Here is a 21,825-nt window from a genome sequence, read left to right on the forward strand (position 1 = left end):
CGGTAAGCAAGAACGAGATAAAGACGAGCAGCAACAGCTGCAGTTGCACTTTGCCATCACATTCAAATTTTTATGTAATTACTTAAATAAGGAAGTAAAATTACAAAAAAATCATCGTTTGCACAGTACTCGTCCCTTAAATAATATTAGTACTTCGTATTGGCATCGGATCAAATGTTGGAGTTAGACAACGGTTGTACGCCGCCAAAATGGAAGCGGCCAGAAGACGTGATGAAGATGCACCGAATGAAGATGAAAAAACGTGCATTGCAATCCAGATTTGTCAAATCTATGGACACAGCCACTGCAGGAGAGGTATCAACTGGTCGGTTAGCAATTTCACAGAGGTCACCAGCTAAAAATCCGTTCAGGTAAGAGCAGGTCTATTGTTACTATCAGCAGACAGCAGTTATTGTTGGGGTTACAACTACAATAATATTACCATTATGTAATTTTCACGTATTTTTGTTTGTAGACGGAAAACTCCTGTCAAGAACAAGAAACAAGTGGATGCACGAGAGACATTGAAAAGAGCTAGGGTTGAATATGATGATGACAATGCATGCACATCAAATCTATCTAAGCTGATACGTGACTGTGAATCCATTCCATCTGTGACCGGCTATTCGCAGTTTCCTGTTCTTGATGAAAGTGTCATCTCATTTGTAGATGTTCTTCGTAAAGTTAATCCGGTGGCAGTTGTTGAAGATGTATTGAATACAATTGAATATTAAGTGTTTCTGTATCTCACTCATGTTATTCATTTTAGGATGTTGATGTGATAAAAGGCGAAGAGCAATTACCAATTGATTGGACATTAAGAACCAAAGTACGTTTTTTATCTCCAAACCCATTTCCATGGAGCCAAAAAATCAAAACATGTGAAGAAGCATCGGCTACAACTGGGCAAGTCTATTTTTGATAGTGTGTGATATTAAAGTTCTAATTTTATACATTTAGGTTTGTAAGATGTCTAGACACTGAGAACATTGAAAACTCATTAGATACTAGTCCTAATAGTCGATTCCACCAATGTTGTATGGCTTGGCAACATCCATCTTTACCTTGGGTTGATCTCATTCACAGAGGTCCTCGTGTTGCAATTAAGGATTCAGGCAGTTCTGTACCTTCTGTTAATGCAAATCCATTTTTTAGAGAGTCTCTGTTTACTCACTGGATTGATAGTTTCCGATCTTTATTTCAGGTAATACTTCAAAATTTAAAAAATTATTATACATACATAAATATAAATATATTAGTCAATATTATGTATACTCATTAAACCTAGATTTAACTACTTTTCCTGATATCCACATTAATTAAACAAATTTATATCGGTGAACTAATAAAATCAGATACTTTAGATAGTATCTATAGCTGTAGTTAGTAAGAAAAAATTATAATCATTAGAAATAATGGTACTTTCCTGTTATACGAGACTACGGCTATTTTCGCGACTATCTCCCAAGACTACCGCGGTTGTTTTATGAAACACCACAATCCCGTTATCTAAGACTACCAAATTTTGCACACTTTCCTATTATCACAGACTACCTTAGTTTTATTTAAAATTTATATTTGTACAGTGCACCTCCATATTTAATTCTTTGATACTTTTTTAATCAGTAGATTGGGATGGCTATATTCTAATTATATATATAAAAAAAGGATTTAAATACCCAATAATCATTTGTATGTATTACACAACACACGCTACATATGTGGCGTACGGTCACTAAAAACAATAAAATAATAATTATAATAAATACAAAAATAATAGTGGTAAAAAATGGTAAATCCACAATTAAAATAATAAATAATGAAAATGTAATAATATTAGTGTCGTATAATCATTTTAGATGTTTCTACATCAAAAAACTTTATTATCATAAATTGTTCTCTATTTTGAATAGAGATGTGTTAAAATGGCTGTAACATAAATTTTGAATCACCCTGTATAAATATATAATAATATAATATTAATATAACAATTGTGAATTGCTACGCTAGAACGCAGTGCGTGGATATTGTACAGCTAATTGTGGTAGTCTTGGGTGGTAGTCGCGAAAACCATTTTAGTAGTCTTAAATAACAAGATTGTTTTGTTGTCAAAAATCATGGTAGTCTCGTATAACATGAAAGTACTGAAATAATATTAGATTTTATTAAACAAAAATAATTGAAATATAAATTAAGTATAGAACTAAAATATATTCATGATATATATTACATAATATCCATTTAATATATTTATATTTTATACTGTATTTATTCTTTTTAGTTTTTCTCTTGTTTTTCATTGTTCTGAGTTATACATTTGCCTATGTACTTGAATATTATATTTATTAAAGTTTTATTTTTTTATTTTTTTAAGTACTCAACACAACTGATGGGGACACCCAATTCCTTTTTCACTTCTTTATTTTGTGCTTGTATTAATAATAATTTTTCACTAGCTTGTTCGAGCTAACCAATGCCCATACTTCTATGTTTTGGCCAATGCATTTACATGTACTTTTCGAGCATCGAGCATTGGTGGTTATGAAGAGCTGAATGCAATGATATATCCAACAACACAAGGACTTCGAGATGTTCTTAAACGTGAAGGTATATTTCACTCTTTGTGTATATTATAGTACTATAATATATTGTAATTGTTACTGATTATTCATCATACTTATTGTTCAATTATTTAACAGATATAGAGTTCACAATGCCATTACTTGATGAGAATGAACACAGCAGTGAACTATTTACTAAAAAAACATTAGAAGACACCAAAATTGGAGATGATGAAGAACCTGAACGTTGGTTGGAAACAATGGGTGCTGAAAAATCTGAAATTAAACGCTTGCAAAGTTCACAGGTACTTTTACAGGATTTCATTAATAGTGTAGAATTTGTAAATATATTTCAAAATGTATTTCTAGAATGAACTAGTGTCAAGTCGTCAACGAAAAATTGATAGTACTAAAGAGTCTTTGGTAGTTGTAACTGGTGTTGAAGCACAAGCCCTATTTAATTGGCTAATAAATTGTCGTTCAACAGTATCAAATACAGGACCTCATGCAGGTATACCGCCTACACTTCTAGCACCAGTAGCTTTTACTGGAGCTACTTTAACACCACTCAAAGTAAGGATTCCATTATTTTTATTATGATTCATCTTAAAATAAACATTGTTTCAAATGGTATATATATATATATATATATGAATAAGTAAATACAATTTTTAATAAATATTTTAGGTGAGACAAAGTACAGTTAAAGTGGATGGTCAAAGCTACAACTCAATAGAAGTAAAAGGACCTGTATTGCCAGATGCAGTCTACAATTTTTGTGATTTATTATCAAGTTCGTTAAAGAAATTTACTGCTACATTTGCCAATTTAGAAAGCACTAAACCTTTTACGTTAGCTTCAGAGTCAAAAAAAGGTATAAATTGCTAACAGATTCAAAACTATATACTGAAATTAATATTATTTTTTCATTTATATTAGAATTTTGTAGTAGTCAAAAATCAGAAGACAAAGCTATACACTTATTTGGTCAACAAAACCTTAGTGACTGTGGCCTAAGAAACTCAGTTCTAAAAAAATTCTGTGCAGCAACCACCAAAGCATTTGACAGTGTAAAATACACTAAAGACGATGGATATTTCATCTCATAAACAATTTTATTTACAAAACTTTTATAAATTGAATATTACTTTGATTTATATGCATATTTTTTCTTAATTTTAAAATATTTGGGCATTATTTGTTTTTAATTAATGTACCCTGTATTATTTATACATAAACAAATTATTATTTATTAAAATTGAATTTTATAAACCATTATTGACTGTATAATATTTGTTTAAAATTTATATTTTTATTTTCATATCTATTATTTTTGTGTTTATTGTTTTTTTTTCTTTTTTGATTCATACTCGTAATTGTGTAAGTGTTTGAAAATTTAAACATTTCCTGCATACACAAATATTATAGTAACTTCCAACCCCCTTTTAATTGGTAATCAGAAGTATACATTTTCAAGATATTTATAGATTTTATAATTATTTTCTGATTAAAAAATTAATTATTAAACTTAATGAGTACTTATATTTAAGGTAGAAAGACAAATATTTCTTTAAAAAGATATGATGTAAAATTGTTTTACTACAATGTCACATCAAGAAACCAATAACATGATAATGATGTATCTTCTTAATAGGTTAGATTCAACAAAAATATAAAAATTAAAATTGTTTTCTTATATAGACAGTATGTATTATTATCATGTTTTTCGTGTATGGGTGAAGAAATAGAATTAATGGGATTTATTTCTTAGGTATTAGGGTGGAGTCACCAGCTATGGCCACTTTAACAATTTATGCGCACAAATTAAATGTTAACACATTGCCAGTTAATAGCTAAGCAATGGCCATTTGAGAACCTATAGATTGACAGTTATAGTTTGTTTACAACAATTTAGGGGCAAAAAAAATGTTGGTAATAAAAGTATCAATTTCCCCCTTTTATGGCCAACAAACCCCATATATGGCCATCATAAATACCCATTTATGGCCAGAATTACAAAAATACAAATAAAATAGTCATTATAAGATCAAATGAAATTTTCAAAATAAATATTGAGCAAAAATACAGTTCTATCCTTAGTGAGTAATTAATATTAAGTGATGTGTAAGTGTGTAACCCAAAGTAAAACAAGTCAAGACTCTACTTTATGACACCTAGTCATGATTTGTGTTTATAAGTACAAAATGTTTTATTAAAAGATGAGTATTCATAACTCTTGCAACTTTAAAATTCAACATGATGTTTTAGACTAAATTATATACATAACATAATTTCAAATTCTCAAATCTTATCAAAAAAAATTATATTAGTTTCATACCTACTTGGCATTTTTTACAATTGCCAATGATTATATAAAAATTGAAACATGAAATACTGAAAATAATTGATTACCATACAAATTAAATTTTGTGTCAAATAAATAAAAATATAATTTAAATAGCTTATACAGACACATGGTCAATTGACTTCACAGTTAATACTTTTAATTTTTATTATTTACAGGTGAATAGTATTGGTAATTGAAATATAAACAGGCAATATAGAAAAAAGATGATTAAGATATTTATAAGAAATTATCATTAATTGAAAAATTAGTCATTATATAAATACTTATAAAATTATAGGACTTATTAATAATTATAAACACTATGTTCATTACAAACAATTGTGATTTAAAAAAAAAATAGTTGTTTCCAGAACTGTTGAAAGAAAATGGACAACAGTGTATTTAACAAATATTAATGTAAATAGGTAATAATTTACTTTTACCAAACATTAATCATACATCAAAAATAACTTAACTTTTACATAGTTTACAAATGAAAAAAAAATTCAACTATTGCTTTACACAAAACATTTGCTTAGGTACAATAAGAGGCAAATCACATTGAACTAGGTTTACTATTTTCTTACCAAATGTTACCCAACCAAAAACTATAGTTAAATATGATAATAAACTTTCATAAATAATAAATTAATAATAAAAAAAAAAATACAATGGCATAGTATGCACAATATACAACTTATTGTTAAGGATCTCTCCATTACTATTTAATTGTTAGTTGATTTTTTTTAATTTGAAATGATTTCATTCATGTATAAATTACAAACTTAATGTTATTATATAACTGATATTATTTTTTTGAAAATGTATTATATATTGAACTTTACAACTTATTAAAGCAATAAAAGTAAAATTATACATACATAGATAATATTATAATATATGCTCTTTTTGTATGTACATAAATAAGATTAAATTAGTACTTGGCTGAATCCATCAGTGTTGCAGGCAATGTTGACGGTGACGTTGGATTGGGCAAGGGAATTTGTGATCCGGATGGTATACTACCACTATTAACTACATTAGATGACAGTGGCACTATTGGCTTAACAAAACGTTCACTGACTGGACGTCCCAATGATAGGGTTCGAGATTGATTAATCTGCATACAATAATATAAGTAATAAGTATATTTTTCATTTTTAAAACTCAATGAAAAAACAGAACTATATTTACTTACCACTTGAGTAGTAGGACATAAAGGTGTTGATGGTGCTCCTATGACGAGATTCGATGGTACAGCTTGACCACAAACATAACATCGATTCATATTGGCATAGCCCAATACACCAATTTCGCCACGAAACACTCCTAAAATAATATAATACAATTGTATGTAATTTACTTTGTAAAAATAAAATAAATTAGTAAAACGCATATACAAAATTGATACTGAGAATAGCTTTGACACATTAACTTTAATTGAGTAGTAATAGTATTAAGTAAATGCCTATTGAAATGTATGTAATATATAAATATTTCTATCTCATTATAAACAATCTCTGCACTATTGGTTTTGTTTTTAATCAAAAAGCTATCTGCCCTCTACTTACACAACTCACGGATGGACAAAACACTTATCGTCTACACCTCCACCACCGCACTTCCTTTTTTTCTGTTCCGGTGATGCAGATACACTACCCGCTTCAGTCGTATCTATCGTACAATACAAAACAAGTAACAACATTTGAGCATACATCAGAACCCAGTAACATAAACAGTAGGCATTCACTTATTACATAAATATTTAAACAAATTTAATTTAATGTTTTAAATGATTTATTTAATGTATGAAATATTTTATTACCTGGCGTTCCAGCAGTGGATCCAGGACTAAGAGGCCTAGATTGGCTAGGAGATGGAGGAAATGGAAGTGGACTTGATGACGTTCGGCATCGATTTGATGCCATTTCATTGTACTGACGTTCTTCTTCCATTTCTAAACTACTCTCAGACTCTGATAAATGACGGCATAAAGCTGTACGTCTTTCCACTTCAAGTTGTAACTTTCTTTGTAATCGTAAATTGTCTTCACGCACTTGACGCTCTTCTTTAGCCATTTTTTCCATTTTCTTGGAATCTAAAAAGTACATCATTTCAATTAAAATATAAGTAACAACATTTATAAAAAGATAAATGTATATTACATAAACAACATCAAACAAATTAATTCTGGTTACTTTTCAATCATTAACACGTTGACTGTGTATGTCTTTTTGTAGTTACTTCTGTATATATATATATGAATTCTAATAAATAGAGACTGCTTTCATGTGGTCATACTTCCAAATAATGAGTAAATATATAACAAAAAATATCTATCTATTAAATATCCAATGACCAAATAATAAACAATTTACTTCAAATATAAATCTGACACCAAATAGTGTTCAATGAGCCTAAGGACAACAACTAATAGCATCAAAACACAGTCAACGGATTATTTGAAGAGAACGTTATACCTGCATGTGTTGTCTGTCTTACTAATGTAGATCATAGCAAATTTTTGTTCAGCAGAACACATTTTGTGGTGTTAGCTTTAATATTAGAGTAAATTTACCTAATATCAAATTTAAAGGTAAGAATATTATCTAAAATATGTCATGTGCTTTTATTATCATTTTAAAGTGAGTTATAGCTATGTAAAATATTACAACTTTAAAATGATAACATCAATAAAAGCATATGTCATTTTCTAGATAATATTCTTATCTTTAAATTTGATAATAGGTAAGTTTACTCTAATATTAGCTAACATCACAAAATGTGTTCTGCTGAACGAAAATTTGCTATGATCTACATTAATAAGATAGAGATAACACATGCGGATATAACGTCCTTTTAATCTTTAAAATCCAAACTTTAGATGTTAAGAACAGAACAACATCTATTTTTATGTACTTGCTTTCTTTTTTAGAAACATCAAGCTGGTGTCGCAATCTGGTAACTTCTCCACGCAAATGTTGTAAATGTGCACTTATATTTGTAGCCATTTCACCTTTGTTGGGTCCTACTTGATCTCTAGGTAATACTGGATCAGAAACAGGCTGATCCAGTTTTATTTGTAATTGTCTAATAAAAATTCAAGTTCAGATAATTAAAAAAGAGTAATTTAACTTAAATAAGTATAAGAATAAATAGTTTACCTTTTTTCTGCTTCTAATTTATCCATACGTTTCCATAGTTTATTTACCAAAGCTTCTTGTTCTTGTTCCAATGTATTTTCTAAGTCAACCTTTTCACGCCGTAATTGCTCTAAGGTTGTTTGCTTTGTAAGAGTTTCTGCTTCTAGTTTTTCAATTTTACGCATTAGCCTATTAACTAAACATTCTTGTTCCTGTTCTAGAGTCTGTTCTAATTTACATTTCTCTTGTCGTAACTGTAACCAATTTAACAATATATTAATATGAGAAATTAATTATATAGAAAAATTAATGTTTTTTATTGATCATACTAACCTGAGTTAATTTTCGTGACAGATCATTTGTCAAACATTCTTCTTCTTGTTCATAATGATGAGCTAAAGTTTCCTTTTCTTTTTTTAAAGCTTGAATTTTTTTCAGAAGGGTATTACTAATAAACTCTTCTTCTTGTTCTGCTCTAACTTGCTAAAAAAAAAAAATAATTTCTTGATTTTAAGTATACAAGCTATTTAACTATTTTATTGAATTAGTATAATTCAAATTCTCTAACACACTCAATTAATATAATTATTATTTTGTAAAATAATTTTACAAAATTAAATGATATAATACTCAGTATTTTTTTTTAATAAAAATAAAATAACAGTAAATATAAAAATCCATTCAAATAATATCAGAGTATTTTTCATAAAAAATTAAGGTGATTGTCCAACAAAATGCATTAAAATTGTTGAAACAATGCAAAAATATTATAAATTAATATTAAAATAAACATGTATATGAGGCTAGCACCACCTAACCATTTCACATTTTCCAATTTAATAATTTATACTCTGATGATTCAGTTATGTACACCAAAATTGATGTTTAAGACATAATCTTATCTTTTAAATTAAATATAACATTATCAATAAACATACAAGCAAAATGTTGTTCGTTAGTAAGTGCATAACTTGAAAACGGATGGACTAATTGGGCTCATTTTATTTATTTTTTTAATACTCATAATAGTTCAAATAAAATTATTACAAAAAGTACTATTGGAAAATTTGTATGGAAAATTGAAAAATTTGGAAAACACTAAGTGCTTTTTCAATGGGATTTTGAAATTTGGTATACAAATAGTATACTGATAACAATAATACTCTGAACCACTCTACCACTCAAAACAATATTTGTCGAGTCAGCTAGTACTTTTTTAAATAAGTTTTAAACTGCTAACTATAATCCTTAACACAATTAACGAATAATTATTAATAAAGTCTTTGAATATATTATACCTAACATGAAAATGGTCAATATTGAAATCTCAAAATACAACATTGATTGATAGAAGAAAAAATGAATGAAAAATTTTGAAATTGATTTTTAATATTGTAATATCAGACATAATAAAATGATTTTCAATCTGTTTTTAATTTAAATTATATTTCTAACACTTACTACATAATTAAATTAATTATTGAAAACCAGAGTAGAAGATGTAAAATTTAATTTAATAGATATTTTCATAATAATTTAAAAATACTAAAAATGACAAATCAGGCATGTACTGAATTTAAACATTAATTTTTTATTTCTCTGTTAGAAAAAAAATAGTTTGGTACTAGGAAGTAGGTACTCACAATATAAACCGATGTTTCACGCAGTCGTTTGCATTCTTCGTCCATTGCTTTCATTTTTAACTTGTAGGTTTCCAACTCTACCTTTAGTACCCGATTTTGCTGCTGCAAGGAATCGATTCGTTTTTGCATCTGTTCCCTTGTGATCGGTGATGGAGGCATCATGATGGGTCCACCGTCGATGGACGATGAATCACTTTCGCTGGCACTGTCCGCCATCGTCGCGAAAACAAACCTAGGAGTATTGGAAACAAAAAAAAAATGTAAATTTCAATCACCAACTTGCAGTTGAACAACCAAATTGCTAAGTTCGAATGCGACTACCGCGCGTACCGCACGGACGACACCCTCTTACAAAGATTTTAAACTCAAACGTTTCATATTAACATACCGGAAATGCTAGGAATTATGTCGGGCTGCCCGAATCTACGACAACAATCGGCGATGAACACCGAATTTTTGGGAATTTTTGATGAAAAATATCGAGAAAAAACTAGTAATAACACGAAATATGAATACCTAACTCGGAACTCTGTACAAAACGAAAATAATAAAAAGAACTTTTAACAGTATAGTCAAATTCGAAGATCTGTACATAACCTTAAATCGTCAGAAAACGCTCATTGTGTGGCTGCACTGCAATTTTCTTCCAGTGACGTTACTTTGGAGGAGTACTCAATGTAGTGTATGCCGTATGGAGCATAACTCAATAGGTTTATTTATTAATTACTAATTAGTCTAGGTGTGGAGGTTGTTTCAAGTTACCCTCATATGAGTCATATGGTGGGAAAATTTGAAAAACAGTCGATGTATAAACTAGGAATTAAGACAATTTGATTTTAATAAATTTATATATTCACATCAGAATTTTGAAATTTATTGATTTGACGATTAATCCACCAAAAGCGTTATTAAAATTTTCATAGAACATTTACCAGCTGATTCAATTTAGCAGTCACCTAATAACTAACACCTATTGTATCTGTATGGCTATATATTATTATATTATAATATAATAGTAATATAAAAAAATTGAACGTCAACAAAAGACCATACATTATCCTCGTTTTAATTGAGTACAGATCTGATAAATTATTATTAGGTATAGGAACTTCAAAGAAGTGGTGAAAATATAAAGCACCCACACCATGTAATAAATAATAATACTTTATTTACAACCACAGACACTACTATACACCAGTGGCATACTTACGGGAGTGCACGACGCCACAACGGTGCAGTACCCCCTGGTAATACATAGCAGGTGATGCACAGCCGCACAGATATGCATTTGCACATTGCACCTGCTGAAATAAACTGAACTCAAAAATCAAAATTCTATAAAAATATAATTCTATTTCATTGTTTTATTGAATTGTTATTGTTATGTTATGTTTATACTTTGCACCCAGGGGGGGGGGCTCCAAGACATAGTTGGGGATGGGAACTAACTCATACTTTTCACAAAACTGTATAACAAAAAATATAATAGGTATGTATAATACGTTCTTAGGGGGAAGGGGGCTGGAGCCGCACCTAATTTGCACCTGCTGAAATTTAATGAAATTACGCCAATGACAGACACGTAGAAGGTAGGTGGTACCACTTATAACATCATTAAATCATTGTCAATTTTAAACAATCCTTACTCTTCAAATTAGATATGTAAGTAATCAATATTCATTGTGATTCCGTGTTTCAAAATATGAAAGTTTATTGTAATTGTAGTTTGTAGTATATTTTAGTAATTGACAAAACGAACGTTTAATTAACGGCATCTGTGTGTTTAAAAGTTATACTATTTAAAGTTTGAATTTCAATATTGTTAATTTCTTTATCTACTCTCGAAGTCTTAAATCAAGAGTTTTAATAGTTTCTTTTTAGACATATTTCAGAATTTTATTGATTGGTCAAATTGAATAGAAGATATTGATATATCTACAGATGGTTTGGTTTTGATCCAAATAACCTATTTTTTTTCAATATTACTAACTTCTATATTCAAAATTTTAGCGGCATGCCGGCATAACTAAGTCATAACTCATAAGCATTACATGATCAGTATTCAGTAATTTGAAAACTGTCGTTCAATTTTTGTCTATATTATTATGATTTATGAGTTTGTGACTAAGTTTGGTATACTGCTAATAACCATCGTCCATCATCACAGTCTCATTTATTTGTTAAACTTAATATTTCACATTGATATACCTGCTTCCGCCCTTCCGGTATAGATCTAAGTACATATAATAGTCAATGGTCATGGGCGCCCATATATAACATTTTTAGTGGGAGTAAATATATATTAGCAGTGTGCCAGGTCTTTTTTCCAGGGCGGGCTAAAGAGAAGCAATCAGCAGTTCACGTTTAACTTCATTAGCATTAGAGTGAATCAACCTATTACGAAACTTAATGCATAATGGTAAAAACTTTATCTGTGTTCGCATGAAGGATTTTTTCGATAGGTATTTAAATTTTTTATCGAGTTTTACGTAGGAACCTATACAATATTGAATATAGCCAATATAGGTAGTGCAGTTTAAAAATAGTCATAACTTAGTTAAAAATTGAATTATTGTAAAAAACCTACGAACTCAAATTAAGTTCTTAACATTAAGTTTCATAATAGGTCGCTTCACTTTAATATTAAAACTAACGAAGCTAAACGTAGCCGATCGTAGATTTACTATTACTTAGTCGCTAGATTCTACATGACATGTGCTTATATATTTATATTTATATGGTCATATTTTTTTAGAATGGCCAAAAATTAGATTTATACCATTATAATATTCCTATCTAATCCATTTAAGCCAACGGCACTCTCAGTTACGGCGCTACACGAAGTCAAGAGTGGGCAAGTGCCTCTCCCCAAAATTTGATTTTGCCTCTCCATTGCCCCCTCACTACAATTTAATGTTAAAAATATGTAAGTAAATAAAGAAATTGTAAATCATTATTAATATATAAAATAGCATTAATTAATTTAAATAGTTTTTAGACTTAAGTTATATTATTTTAAGTTTGACTATTATATTCAAATAAAATAATTAAATATGCTTTTTTTGCACATTTAGAAATAAAAATACTCAATAAAGTTAATAGTAAAATATATAGCTAAAAGTGTGCAGACTTTTTAAAATCTCATACATTAAAAATAAAAAGTTATGTATTGACGTATTGTTACATACAAATAAAAGAAAACGGAAGAATTTTGAAGTTATACTAGCTGTATAGTACATATTTTGTGAATTATGTTGATAATATACTGGGTATATTTTTTGATTATTTATTTATAAATATAACATATTATACTCAATGAATTTTTAGCAATTCTTTCCTGAAAATATGGTATAAACAAATTAATGGGTGATCGAGTAGCCATATGACACGTTACTGCATATTTCTGTATTTTAAGATTTTTCTTTGCATATACTGCCATATAGACGGTTTTTAAATGCATAATATGTAATATTTTGATTATATTAATTAAATAACATGTTTATAGTTATAATATTTACAGCCAATACAATTTGCTTTTGGTATATATTTATTTTCATTTGGCCACATACCGAATTTATAAAAAAAATAGAGATATTTTGGTTATTTCTTTTTCAGATTAAAATTATAATAAATACGACATCACCATTGAAAATTTTTTATAATATAAAATAATTGTATGTAAAGTTATTAAAAATAATTAAATCAAAGATTTTTTTTAGCATATTTTCAGCTTTAAAGATATATTTCTACAAAATAAGGGCATATTTTTAAGGTCTTTAGAGCATATAAATCCGGGCCCTAGTAATAATTATAATAATAATAAAAAATAAAAAATATTTATAGCTAAATTAATCTAGACTTTTTCTTATCTACCACCACCCTATTTACCTGTTTTAATAAAATATTACTCTGTCTCAGCTACGTAGGGGCCCCATTATACCACTGTCCAGGGCTTCAAAAAGGTTAAAGACGGCGGCCCTGCGTATGGTATTAAAAAACAAGACTTCAGCATTACACTTATCTTTTTAAAACTATTTACATAATGATGTTTAAAAATTCAAAATAAAACTTTTGAGTTGAATTAAAATTCCAAGGCAGGCCAACTACGGAAATTGGTGAGTCTTAAATTGTCAAGGGGGTTATGGATCGCTCGGGCTCGCCTTTGGCTCCGTCACGCTGTCACAGGCTCAAAATAAAATTTAATTAAATGCATTATTCCTAGTGGTATTAACAACTTGATTCTCCAATAACCATATCATTATGATTTATGTTATCAGTATTTTTCACTTAGTTATATCTTTGAAGTACCTATGTATGTGACTATATATATTATGTATATTTAATACATTTTGTAGTATCTAGTCCTAGTGGATAACATGGGGGACTACTCTTATATTTTCAACTAAATAAGCCGTCCTTTGTAGGTAGGTGGGGCCGTGGGGATCTGTAGAAATGCCCTCGCAGCAACATGTATTATTTTGATGATATACGCCTTTGCAACTCACATAACTCATTCATTAAATTAATCATATGAATAGATCATTAATCATTATACAAATTACGTCTCTTTTTTAAAGAGTTAAATATTCTATACTTAAAATGGTGTATTCACAATATTTTGTTTTTAAAGTTTTAACATTACATTTATTAAAATCAGTTATATTCCTAAAGTATTGGAGCCAAGGGGCCACAAAAAATAACATGAAAATAGTTTCCAAGATTAATATAATCTACTAAATTCTAAACAAATTCATGTATGAATAATGCGCACTAGTACACTACTAGCAGTAATAACACTAAATACTAATAACTAATAACCAATACAAAATATTATATTTATGAAATACTAAATACTAAATAGAACTTTCATTAACCTGTAGTGTCTATTTTTTATACCTAATAAAGTAATAAGTCGTCTGATTAAAATTTCTCTTATCGTTTTTAAATGTTTTAAATCCACAATATATTTTATTTTTTATGCAATTAGTGTTGTTTACGATAACATTTAAAATTCATGTATTTGAATATTTATTACGTAATTTACATAAAACTAAGACAGTAAGACATAAAAAATTGAGTTATTTATGATTGAGCATTATAATTTTACTATAATTAAATGTCACTCATAGAGAATTTGTCTAGCTTTGTAAGTATGAATTACATTAAACAAATACTAATAATTAGTGTTAGGCTGTGTATAATTTTCCATATTTTTTTTAGGTTGTCCAATAACTTCCATTCTTATATAGAAATGTGTTTCATCATCATATCTATATTCAAAATATCAAAATGTTATTTTGCATATAATTGCGTATTTTAACATTTTTTATTTATAAATGCATTATTAGTGTTTTTATTCTGTTTTTAAACGCATATTTGACGGGTTTCGATGCAAAATGTTGAAAAATACCATAATTTTATATTAATTTATTAACCGAATCTGAAATAAGTTTGATTATCTGTAATTTACAAACTATCACTAATTTATTTTTGAGAATTCAATATGGTTATATGGAGTAAAGATACCTACTTAAATATATATACATACGTATAGCACCAAATAGACAAATATTTACAACGGAACATTTGAAACAAACAATAATTATTCAATGTAACTCTAATAAAATATATTTATAATAATATAATTTTATATAGTAAATAAGAAAATTTAAAAATGTGATAGAAAATAGTTAATATAACGAGCATATAAAAATAGTACTAATAATAGTAATAGTAATAATTAAATTTGTCTCTATGCTTTATTGCATTTTTTTTTGTCCATATTTCTTTATTTTTTTGCATATTTTTTAAATTTGTCATACATACTTAGTTGTTTTTTGTGCATAAAAATTCTAACCCTACTGATAATAAATACTTAGTAGTCAATTAAAATGTCTATTGATGTACAATTAATTCTAAATTGTATGTTACTGATAAGTTGTATGGATGCTTAAAGCAATAAACCAATATGTTAAGTAATGATCATTTAATAATAACAAGGTGAGAAAATATTTTACCACACTATTAATGACAAAATAAATATAACGTTAAATTTAATCAATGGTTGTGTTTAATATACATGATTAAGATAGATGAAGAAATCAAAGAGTCATCTTGATTTTTTTTGCTATATAATTTCTTCATTTTATTTTAAACTATATTTTAATCAATAACAATAAACAAACTGCTGCATTTTATTAATGTTATCCAGAGTTTTAAGTACTCAAAAAATATAATTATGAAAAATAGAACAACAAACCAAACATGATTTAAAATTGATTTTAAATATTGTATTGCATTAAAATCTGTTGAACATAGAATAATTCATACATTTTTATTCAATAATTATAGAAATATATATTAGAAAGTATAAAGAACCTTTTTACTATTATAAATTGAGTGAATGATTAATGAAACACCTTATATTAATTATTTTTTCAGTCAAACTTAATGTTTAGAATACACATTTATTTTGTTAAAACAATCACTTTAATTTTAATATTATTTTAAATAATTTTATAATAAACAATAAAAAAAAAATAACAATAGTAATAATAATAAATTAAGGAATGTTATTTATTAAAGTTAATTTAGCTTCACATTAATTTAATTTACATGAAAATCTGTTTCATAACATATGCAAAGATAGCCAATATTAAAGCTGCCCAAGTGAAATAAATTAACATATTATTTGACGATGAAGTACTTGCGTCTTGGGGTGGACTACTATCAATGTCTGGCAGTGTTTCATAATATGAATGTCGTCCTTTAAACATATAAATGTAATATTAAAAATTATTGTGTTTCAAATTATAAATAGGATAAATTATATTACACAAAATTACCAATGTGCCAAGAAAAGCACAGATGTTGATTTTCTTTAATAAAAGAATTTAAAAAAAATTGTTATTAACAGAACTTACAATATTTTATGAAACAATTACCTTTTTCCAACATATCATATAATTCCATTTTGTCTTCAGCAAGATTCAATATTTCTCCAGCTACACATAATGCTTCTTGAGAAGTTTCACCAGGAAATACATAATCACTAAATGCAAATTTAGAACCTTCAGTTTTTAAAATTAATATTCGACGCGGAGTTTCGTGTAATATATTTGCATCTCCATCTGAAATTTAAAAATATTAATATTCATTAGACACAATATTTTAAATTATTTTTAAAGATGTATCTATTAGAACCTTCTTCTTCAAGAGATTCCTCTTCGACCATTGATTCCAAATGCATTTTTAAACGAGTTGCAAATGTCTGCATGGCATCTTCATGAATAGCCTACAACAATACATTTTTTATAAAAACTTAAAATTATGAAGAATTGATACCCATCACACATAACAAACTATTGAATTATTTTATTTACAAGCTTAATTATTATTACCATGATTAACTAACTAGGTATGTCAGCAACTTTACCGATTCTAGTATTAATACGCGCAGCCAGATTATTCTAATAGAATGTGAAGTCAGCCGCCAAGGATTTTATTTTTGGCGGGATTGCGGGAGTGTGGAATATACTGAATACTGATAACAAATCCTTGGCGGATGACATAGCACGATGCGTATCATTTGATTGCTGACATACCTAGTTAGTTAATCATGATTATTACTAACACACAAAATAAATTAAAAATATATATTAATAATTTGAAACTGTATTAAATAATAAATTAATAATTTTGTCTAAATTAACATTAGGCGCAAATAGTCAAAATTTTTGTTGAAACTGAAGTTTGGGAAAAAAACTTATTAATTTTTAAACATAATATACGCATAGTACAAAGTACTAAACTTAAAATTGGGGGACTTGGCAAAAAATTGGGTGAACAAAGTATCCTCTATTTGTGACAATGATTATTCAACATTTAAGTTTTAGTTAAAATTTATTTTATTGACACTCTTAAGACATTCAAAAAATATGCTTTAGTACTTCCAGTTGGATAATAATTAAAATGATTTTATAGCTAATAAACCTTATAAACTTAATTGTACAAAAGTATTTTTTTCAACATTCTGCTTTGAATTTGTTATACAATCTAAAATCTTGTATATTGAAAACATTATATTGTGAACAAGTACAAATAATAATTCTTCATTATTCAAACATTAATAACACAAAATAATATTACATCAAATGTTGATTAAGTTATTGGAAAATAATAAATATAGAAAATTACCATACCTTTAAGGCATCTTTGATTGTACCATTTCGATTAAATGGTACCACTATACTGCATAAACCAGACATTGAAATTTTTCCTTTTCCTCTTTTTACAGTAAGTGAAGCATTTTTACATTCATTACCCAAATCAACCTAAAATATTATAAAGACTTGTTAAAAATTGTAAATAAGCTAAGCACATTTATAATGTATAAAATATATTAAGAATTAAACAAACCTCTCTGTAAAATTCAATCTTCACAACATTTTTCAATACATTATCAATTTCATCACATTCAAAATCTTTAAAGGTTTTATTTTCGTCACATACATGTCCGTTAAAAGTACAGACTGATTCATTTAAAACAGATTCAAATTTATCTAATAAACTCTAGAAAAATTATCAAAACATTTAAATATAATAGCTTAATACTGTAACATCATTAAAATGTGTAAAAAAATAAAATAAATAAATACATACGTCACGAATAGAAAATAAAGCTTTTGGTCCACCACCTACATTTAGTCTATCTAATGTTCCAAAGTTAAATGTTCCAATAAAAGTAATCCAATCATTATTAAATGATCCACAAACTGAATCTACTGCTTTATAAGTTGTTTTTTCAGGACCACTTACACGGTTAAAATCAACTGAATAACAATACGATCTGCACATAAACATATATTATACTATAATAACATTATACATAAATATGTATGTATACTCCGGCCCACGAGAGATCAGTACCGTCACGCGCATGCAGAATGACCAGCAGTGACGGCGCGGAACCTGATTTCCACACGATTGAGTGGGAGATGCGCGAAATCGGACACGTTTTGGTCGAATAGCGGTACTGATCTCTCGTGGGCCGGAGTATAAACAAATAGCTATTGAATTTAAAAAAATTAATTTACTTTTTGTTGACAGTTGAATAGTTTAATATTAAGTAATTCCACGTTTCATTGGGTTTTTTAAACAATAAATTTTCATTTAATTCACTGTGAAATGCATAAAAATCAATATCTATTGGTTGGATACTTTTTAAATCTTGTGGAACAATAAAAAATAAACCAAGTACATGTGAACCTCCAGGTAATAAAGTCGCTACCTACATTATAATTCATAAATACATAAAATATATTTTATTTACTTAACAGTAAATACTAATTTTGAATCTTTCAATAATATTTAGAAGCTTTATTAGATTACTTCTAATGACTTTTGAAATATTGTATCACTATTGGCTAAAAGATCAGAAAGAGTTTTGAAGGCCAGAACATCAATTTTATTATTTTGTATGTCATCATTCCATACAGTCATTGCTGATAAATGCACTATATGATAGTTGTTACCTATGACCTAATTAAAAAAATTATGACATTATGAATAAATGACTTGGTAAGTATAGGTAAATGCAATTGATAAAACTACAAATTTAATATTTTATTACTCACTTGTCCAATAATTACTCCTGGAATAAACAACTTTCCTTTAACTAAGCTTTTTAGATATTTATCTAAATGTTCTTCAATAAATACTTTGGTCATCATTTTGCAACTGATAAATACAATTAGTTGTAATTCTTCAAAGTTCTAAACCAATGTTTACTAAATATTAAAATCATTAACTGTTATAGTAGTATAATATCTATATTTAACAAACGCTTACTATGTTGAATAAGGTATATAAAAATGAACACAAGTATAATGGGTTGATAATAGTTGGTAACAGTTGGGTAATGATGAATGTAATTTTAATCTTGTAAAAAAAAAAATATAATTACATTTGGGAAATTTTGGATCTACATAATATTCTATGTTTGAGCATACTCTAATATATAATAAAATGTTTATTTCATAATCAATATAGTAAGTAAAACGATTTAAGATGGGTTTACCTTACAATAAAAAGTAATAACATACCTATAGTCTATTTTATTATCTATTCACATTTCACTAACTATTTCTTTGTGCTAATGTAGTGTCGTGGTGATAGTTGTGTAGCTAAGCGCTGGACGTCTGGACAGCTGGTAGTAAATACTAATGCTGAATAAGTAATAACATCTATAGGGAATTGAGAAAGTAAAATTATAACGTAAAATGTGAATAATAATAAAATATGCAAGTGCCAAGTATGATAGGTGATAGTGACATGGGCAAGATAATCAACCGTGGATCGTGGATTAGATCTTTAAATTTTTCTGGTCCGTGGTATAATAACAGAACACGTAAATAAAAGAAATTGATAAGAGTTTGAGTTATGCATAAATAGATAAATATAATATCTTATATCAATAATAATTATTACATTAATTTACCATTATACGGATTTACGTAAAATTGATAAAAAAATATAATCACAAATCAATAATATTATGATATATAGCAAGATCTATGAGCAAGATGAATTAATTTAGTTTGTGATATGATGGTATACGCTATATACAATATACGTAATGTTATATATTTATTATTTATATTTTATATATCACAAACTATAAAATCTTAGATTAACTATCTTTGTAATTTGTTCATAATTTATAGTTAATAGTGTTTATACTCACCAAAGATGAAATGAAACATTCAAAATGTTTACCTACAACTTTACTACTGGCTACTATATAGTCATTAAATACTCATTAGTCATTAGGTACTGATAATAACTGGTTAGTGGCCCAAAAGATTCTTTCAAATTTCAAGAATCATTACATATTTTATCCATCCTAATAATCATATAGAAATATAGAACCATTTGTTATCCCGGTAAATTTTTGTGATTAAAAAAAAATATTACATAATTTGTAACCTATCAATTATTATAAGTTATAAAACAAACTAACTAAGATGTACCTAATGGTTAATAATTATTAGTATGTTACTTATAACTTATTATATTTTAATTGTTGATTATTTAATATTATATCGTGATAATTTTTATTTTTTTCAATGATGACTAAAATTAAATTTTTTATTATTAAGAAATATTTATAAAAATATTTCGATGTGTAAATAACGAATATTTAACTAATAGTCTGTATAATATAACTTGATGTCTTGATGTTGTCATTAATTACTTATTCTATAGTTGTTGAAAATATTTCTTCGCGCCACAGGTTTTTTCGTTATCAACTATCGTAAAGTTGTTCTGTATTAAATGTCATACGTAAGTAGCTGATAATAGAATATTAAATTTAATCTATTATGTGGTTTTAATCAGTCCCAATTCCCCATTTTTCATAAAAATTCTTACTGCACATTTCATTATGACATTATGTACATTAAAATGATACAGTGAAACTGGAAGCAAAGCCCTCACTACCCCCTTTACACAACTTACATAACATTAAAATATTTGTTAATAAAATATATCTAATTATAATATAAACAATTTTTTAGGTAATAATTCTTTTTTTAAATTAAATTGCAAATTGAATGCTTATTATTGTTTAAAAACTATCAATCTATTTTTATTTTAGAGATTAAGAAAATATAATTGAATATGAAATAAAAATCTGAAAATAATAGATACTATTATTAATAATAATACTTTATTTATATTATGTGGGATATATCATCTAAAATTGAATTGATATACTTGATTTCTCATTAGCTATCTTGCTTGGTCATGTTTTCTGGAAAATACTTTTATATTATGGTTGTTGTATGGAAACGAATGAACTTTATTATGCTTTTTAACAGATAATTATTTTATAATAGCTGGATGAGGATTAAAACTGGAAAGATTATAAATTTACACATATTCATAATATTTAATTTAATATAAAGTGAAGTTTTTAGTTTCTGGTAATAATGATGAACTTCTGCAAGTTTTCACAATATATTATGATAAAAATCACATTTATTATATAAATTTTTTTAATAAAAAAAAATAAAAAGTCTTATTAATTAGTATAATCTTCTCAATTTCGGACTACTACACTACACGTTGTA

At 27.1% G+C, this 21,825-nt stretch overlaps 3 protein-coding genes across 6 annotated transcripts; 1 reads left to right on the top strand and 2 right to left on the bottom strand.

Moving 5' to 3' along the window:
- Positions 1 to 3,891, top strand: LOC132929288 (protein downstream neighbor of son homolog). Its single transcript, XM_060994541.1, has 9 exons — positions 1 to 371; positions 476 to 710; positions 770 to 906; positions 961 to 1,204; positions 2,457 to 2,607; positions 2,700 to 2,866; positions 2,931 to 3,134; positions 3,249 to 3,435; positions 3,501 to 3,891. Exons 1-9 carry the CDS (start codon positions 175 to 177, stop codon positions 3,668 to 3,670), a joined length of 1,692 nt encoding a protein of 563 aa, XP_060850524.1. The 5' UTR covers positions 1 to 174; the 3' UTR covers positions 3,671 to 3,891.
- A 1,391-nt stretch (positions 3,892 to 5,282) lies between these two features.
- LOC132929289 (coiled-coil domain-containing protein 6) lies at positions 5,283 to 10,241 on the bottom strand. Of its 2 annotated transcripts, none has more exons than XM_060994542.1 (8): positions 10,083 to 10,241; positions 9,695 to 9,926; positions 8,385 to 8,534; positions 8,073 to 8,305; positions 7,832 to 7,998; positions 6,734 to 7,006; positions 6,107 to 6,237; positions 5,283 to 6,028 (listed from the first exon to the last, which is right to left on the bottom strand). In XM_060994542.1, exons 2-8 carry the CDS (start codon positions 9,908 to 9,910, stop codon positions 5,843 to 5,845), a joined length of 1,356 nt encoding a protein of 451 aa, XP_060850525.1. In that variant the 5' UTR covers positions 9,911 to 9,926; positions 10,083 to 10,241; the 3' UTR covers positions 5,283 to 5,842. The 2 variants fall into 2 exon arrangements, with proteins under 2 accessions (XP_060850525.1, XP_060850526.1); XM_060994543.1 differs by lacking the exon at positions 5,283 to 6,028 and adding an exon at positions 6,480 to 6,582.
- A 5,721-nt stretch (positions 10,242 to 15,962) lies between these two features.
- On the bottom strand, positions 15,963 to 20,213 carry LOC132930248 (protein odr-4 homolog). Of its 3 annotated transcripts, XM_060996014.1 has the most exons (11): positions 19,798 to 20,213; positions 19,544 to 19,633; positions 19,330 to 19,467; positions 19,085 to 19,234; positions 18,790 to 18,983; positions 18,356 to 18,542; positions 18,113 to 18,265; positions 17,896 to 18,027; positions 16,898 to 16,988; positions 16,639 to 16,824; positions 15,963 to 16,460 (listed from the first exon to the last, which is right to left on the bottom strand). In XM_060996014.1, the coding sequence occupies exons 3-11, from the start codon at positions 19,423 to 19,425 to the stop codon at positions 16,306 to 16,308; spliced, it is 1,344 nt and encodes a 447-aa protein (XP_060851997.1). In that variant the 5' UTR covers positions 19,426 to 19,467; positions 19,544 to 19,633; positions 19,798 to 20,213; the 3' UTR covers positions 15,963 to 16,305. The 3 variants fall into 3 exon arrangements, with proteins under 3 accessions (XP_060851997.1, XP_060851996.1, XP_060851995.1); XM_060996013.1 differs by lacking the exon at positions 19,544 to 19,633 and having other exon boundaries at positions 19,330 to 19,482; XM_060996012.1 differs by lacking the exon at positions 19,544 to 19,633 and having other exon boundaries at positions 19,798 to 20,212.
- Positions 20,214 to 21,825: the final 1,612 nt, after the last annotated feature.

This window comes from Rhopalosiphum padi, chromosome 4 (assembly GCF_020882245.1).
Source record: "Rhopalosiphum padi isolate XX-2018 chromosome 4, ASM2088224v1, whole genome shotgun sequence".
Lineage (NCBI taxonomy): Eukaryota > Metazoa > Arthropoda > Insecta > Hemiptera > Aphididae > Rhopalosiphum > Rhopalosiphum padi.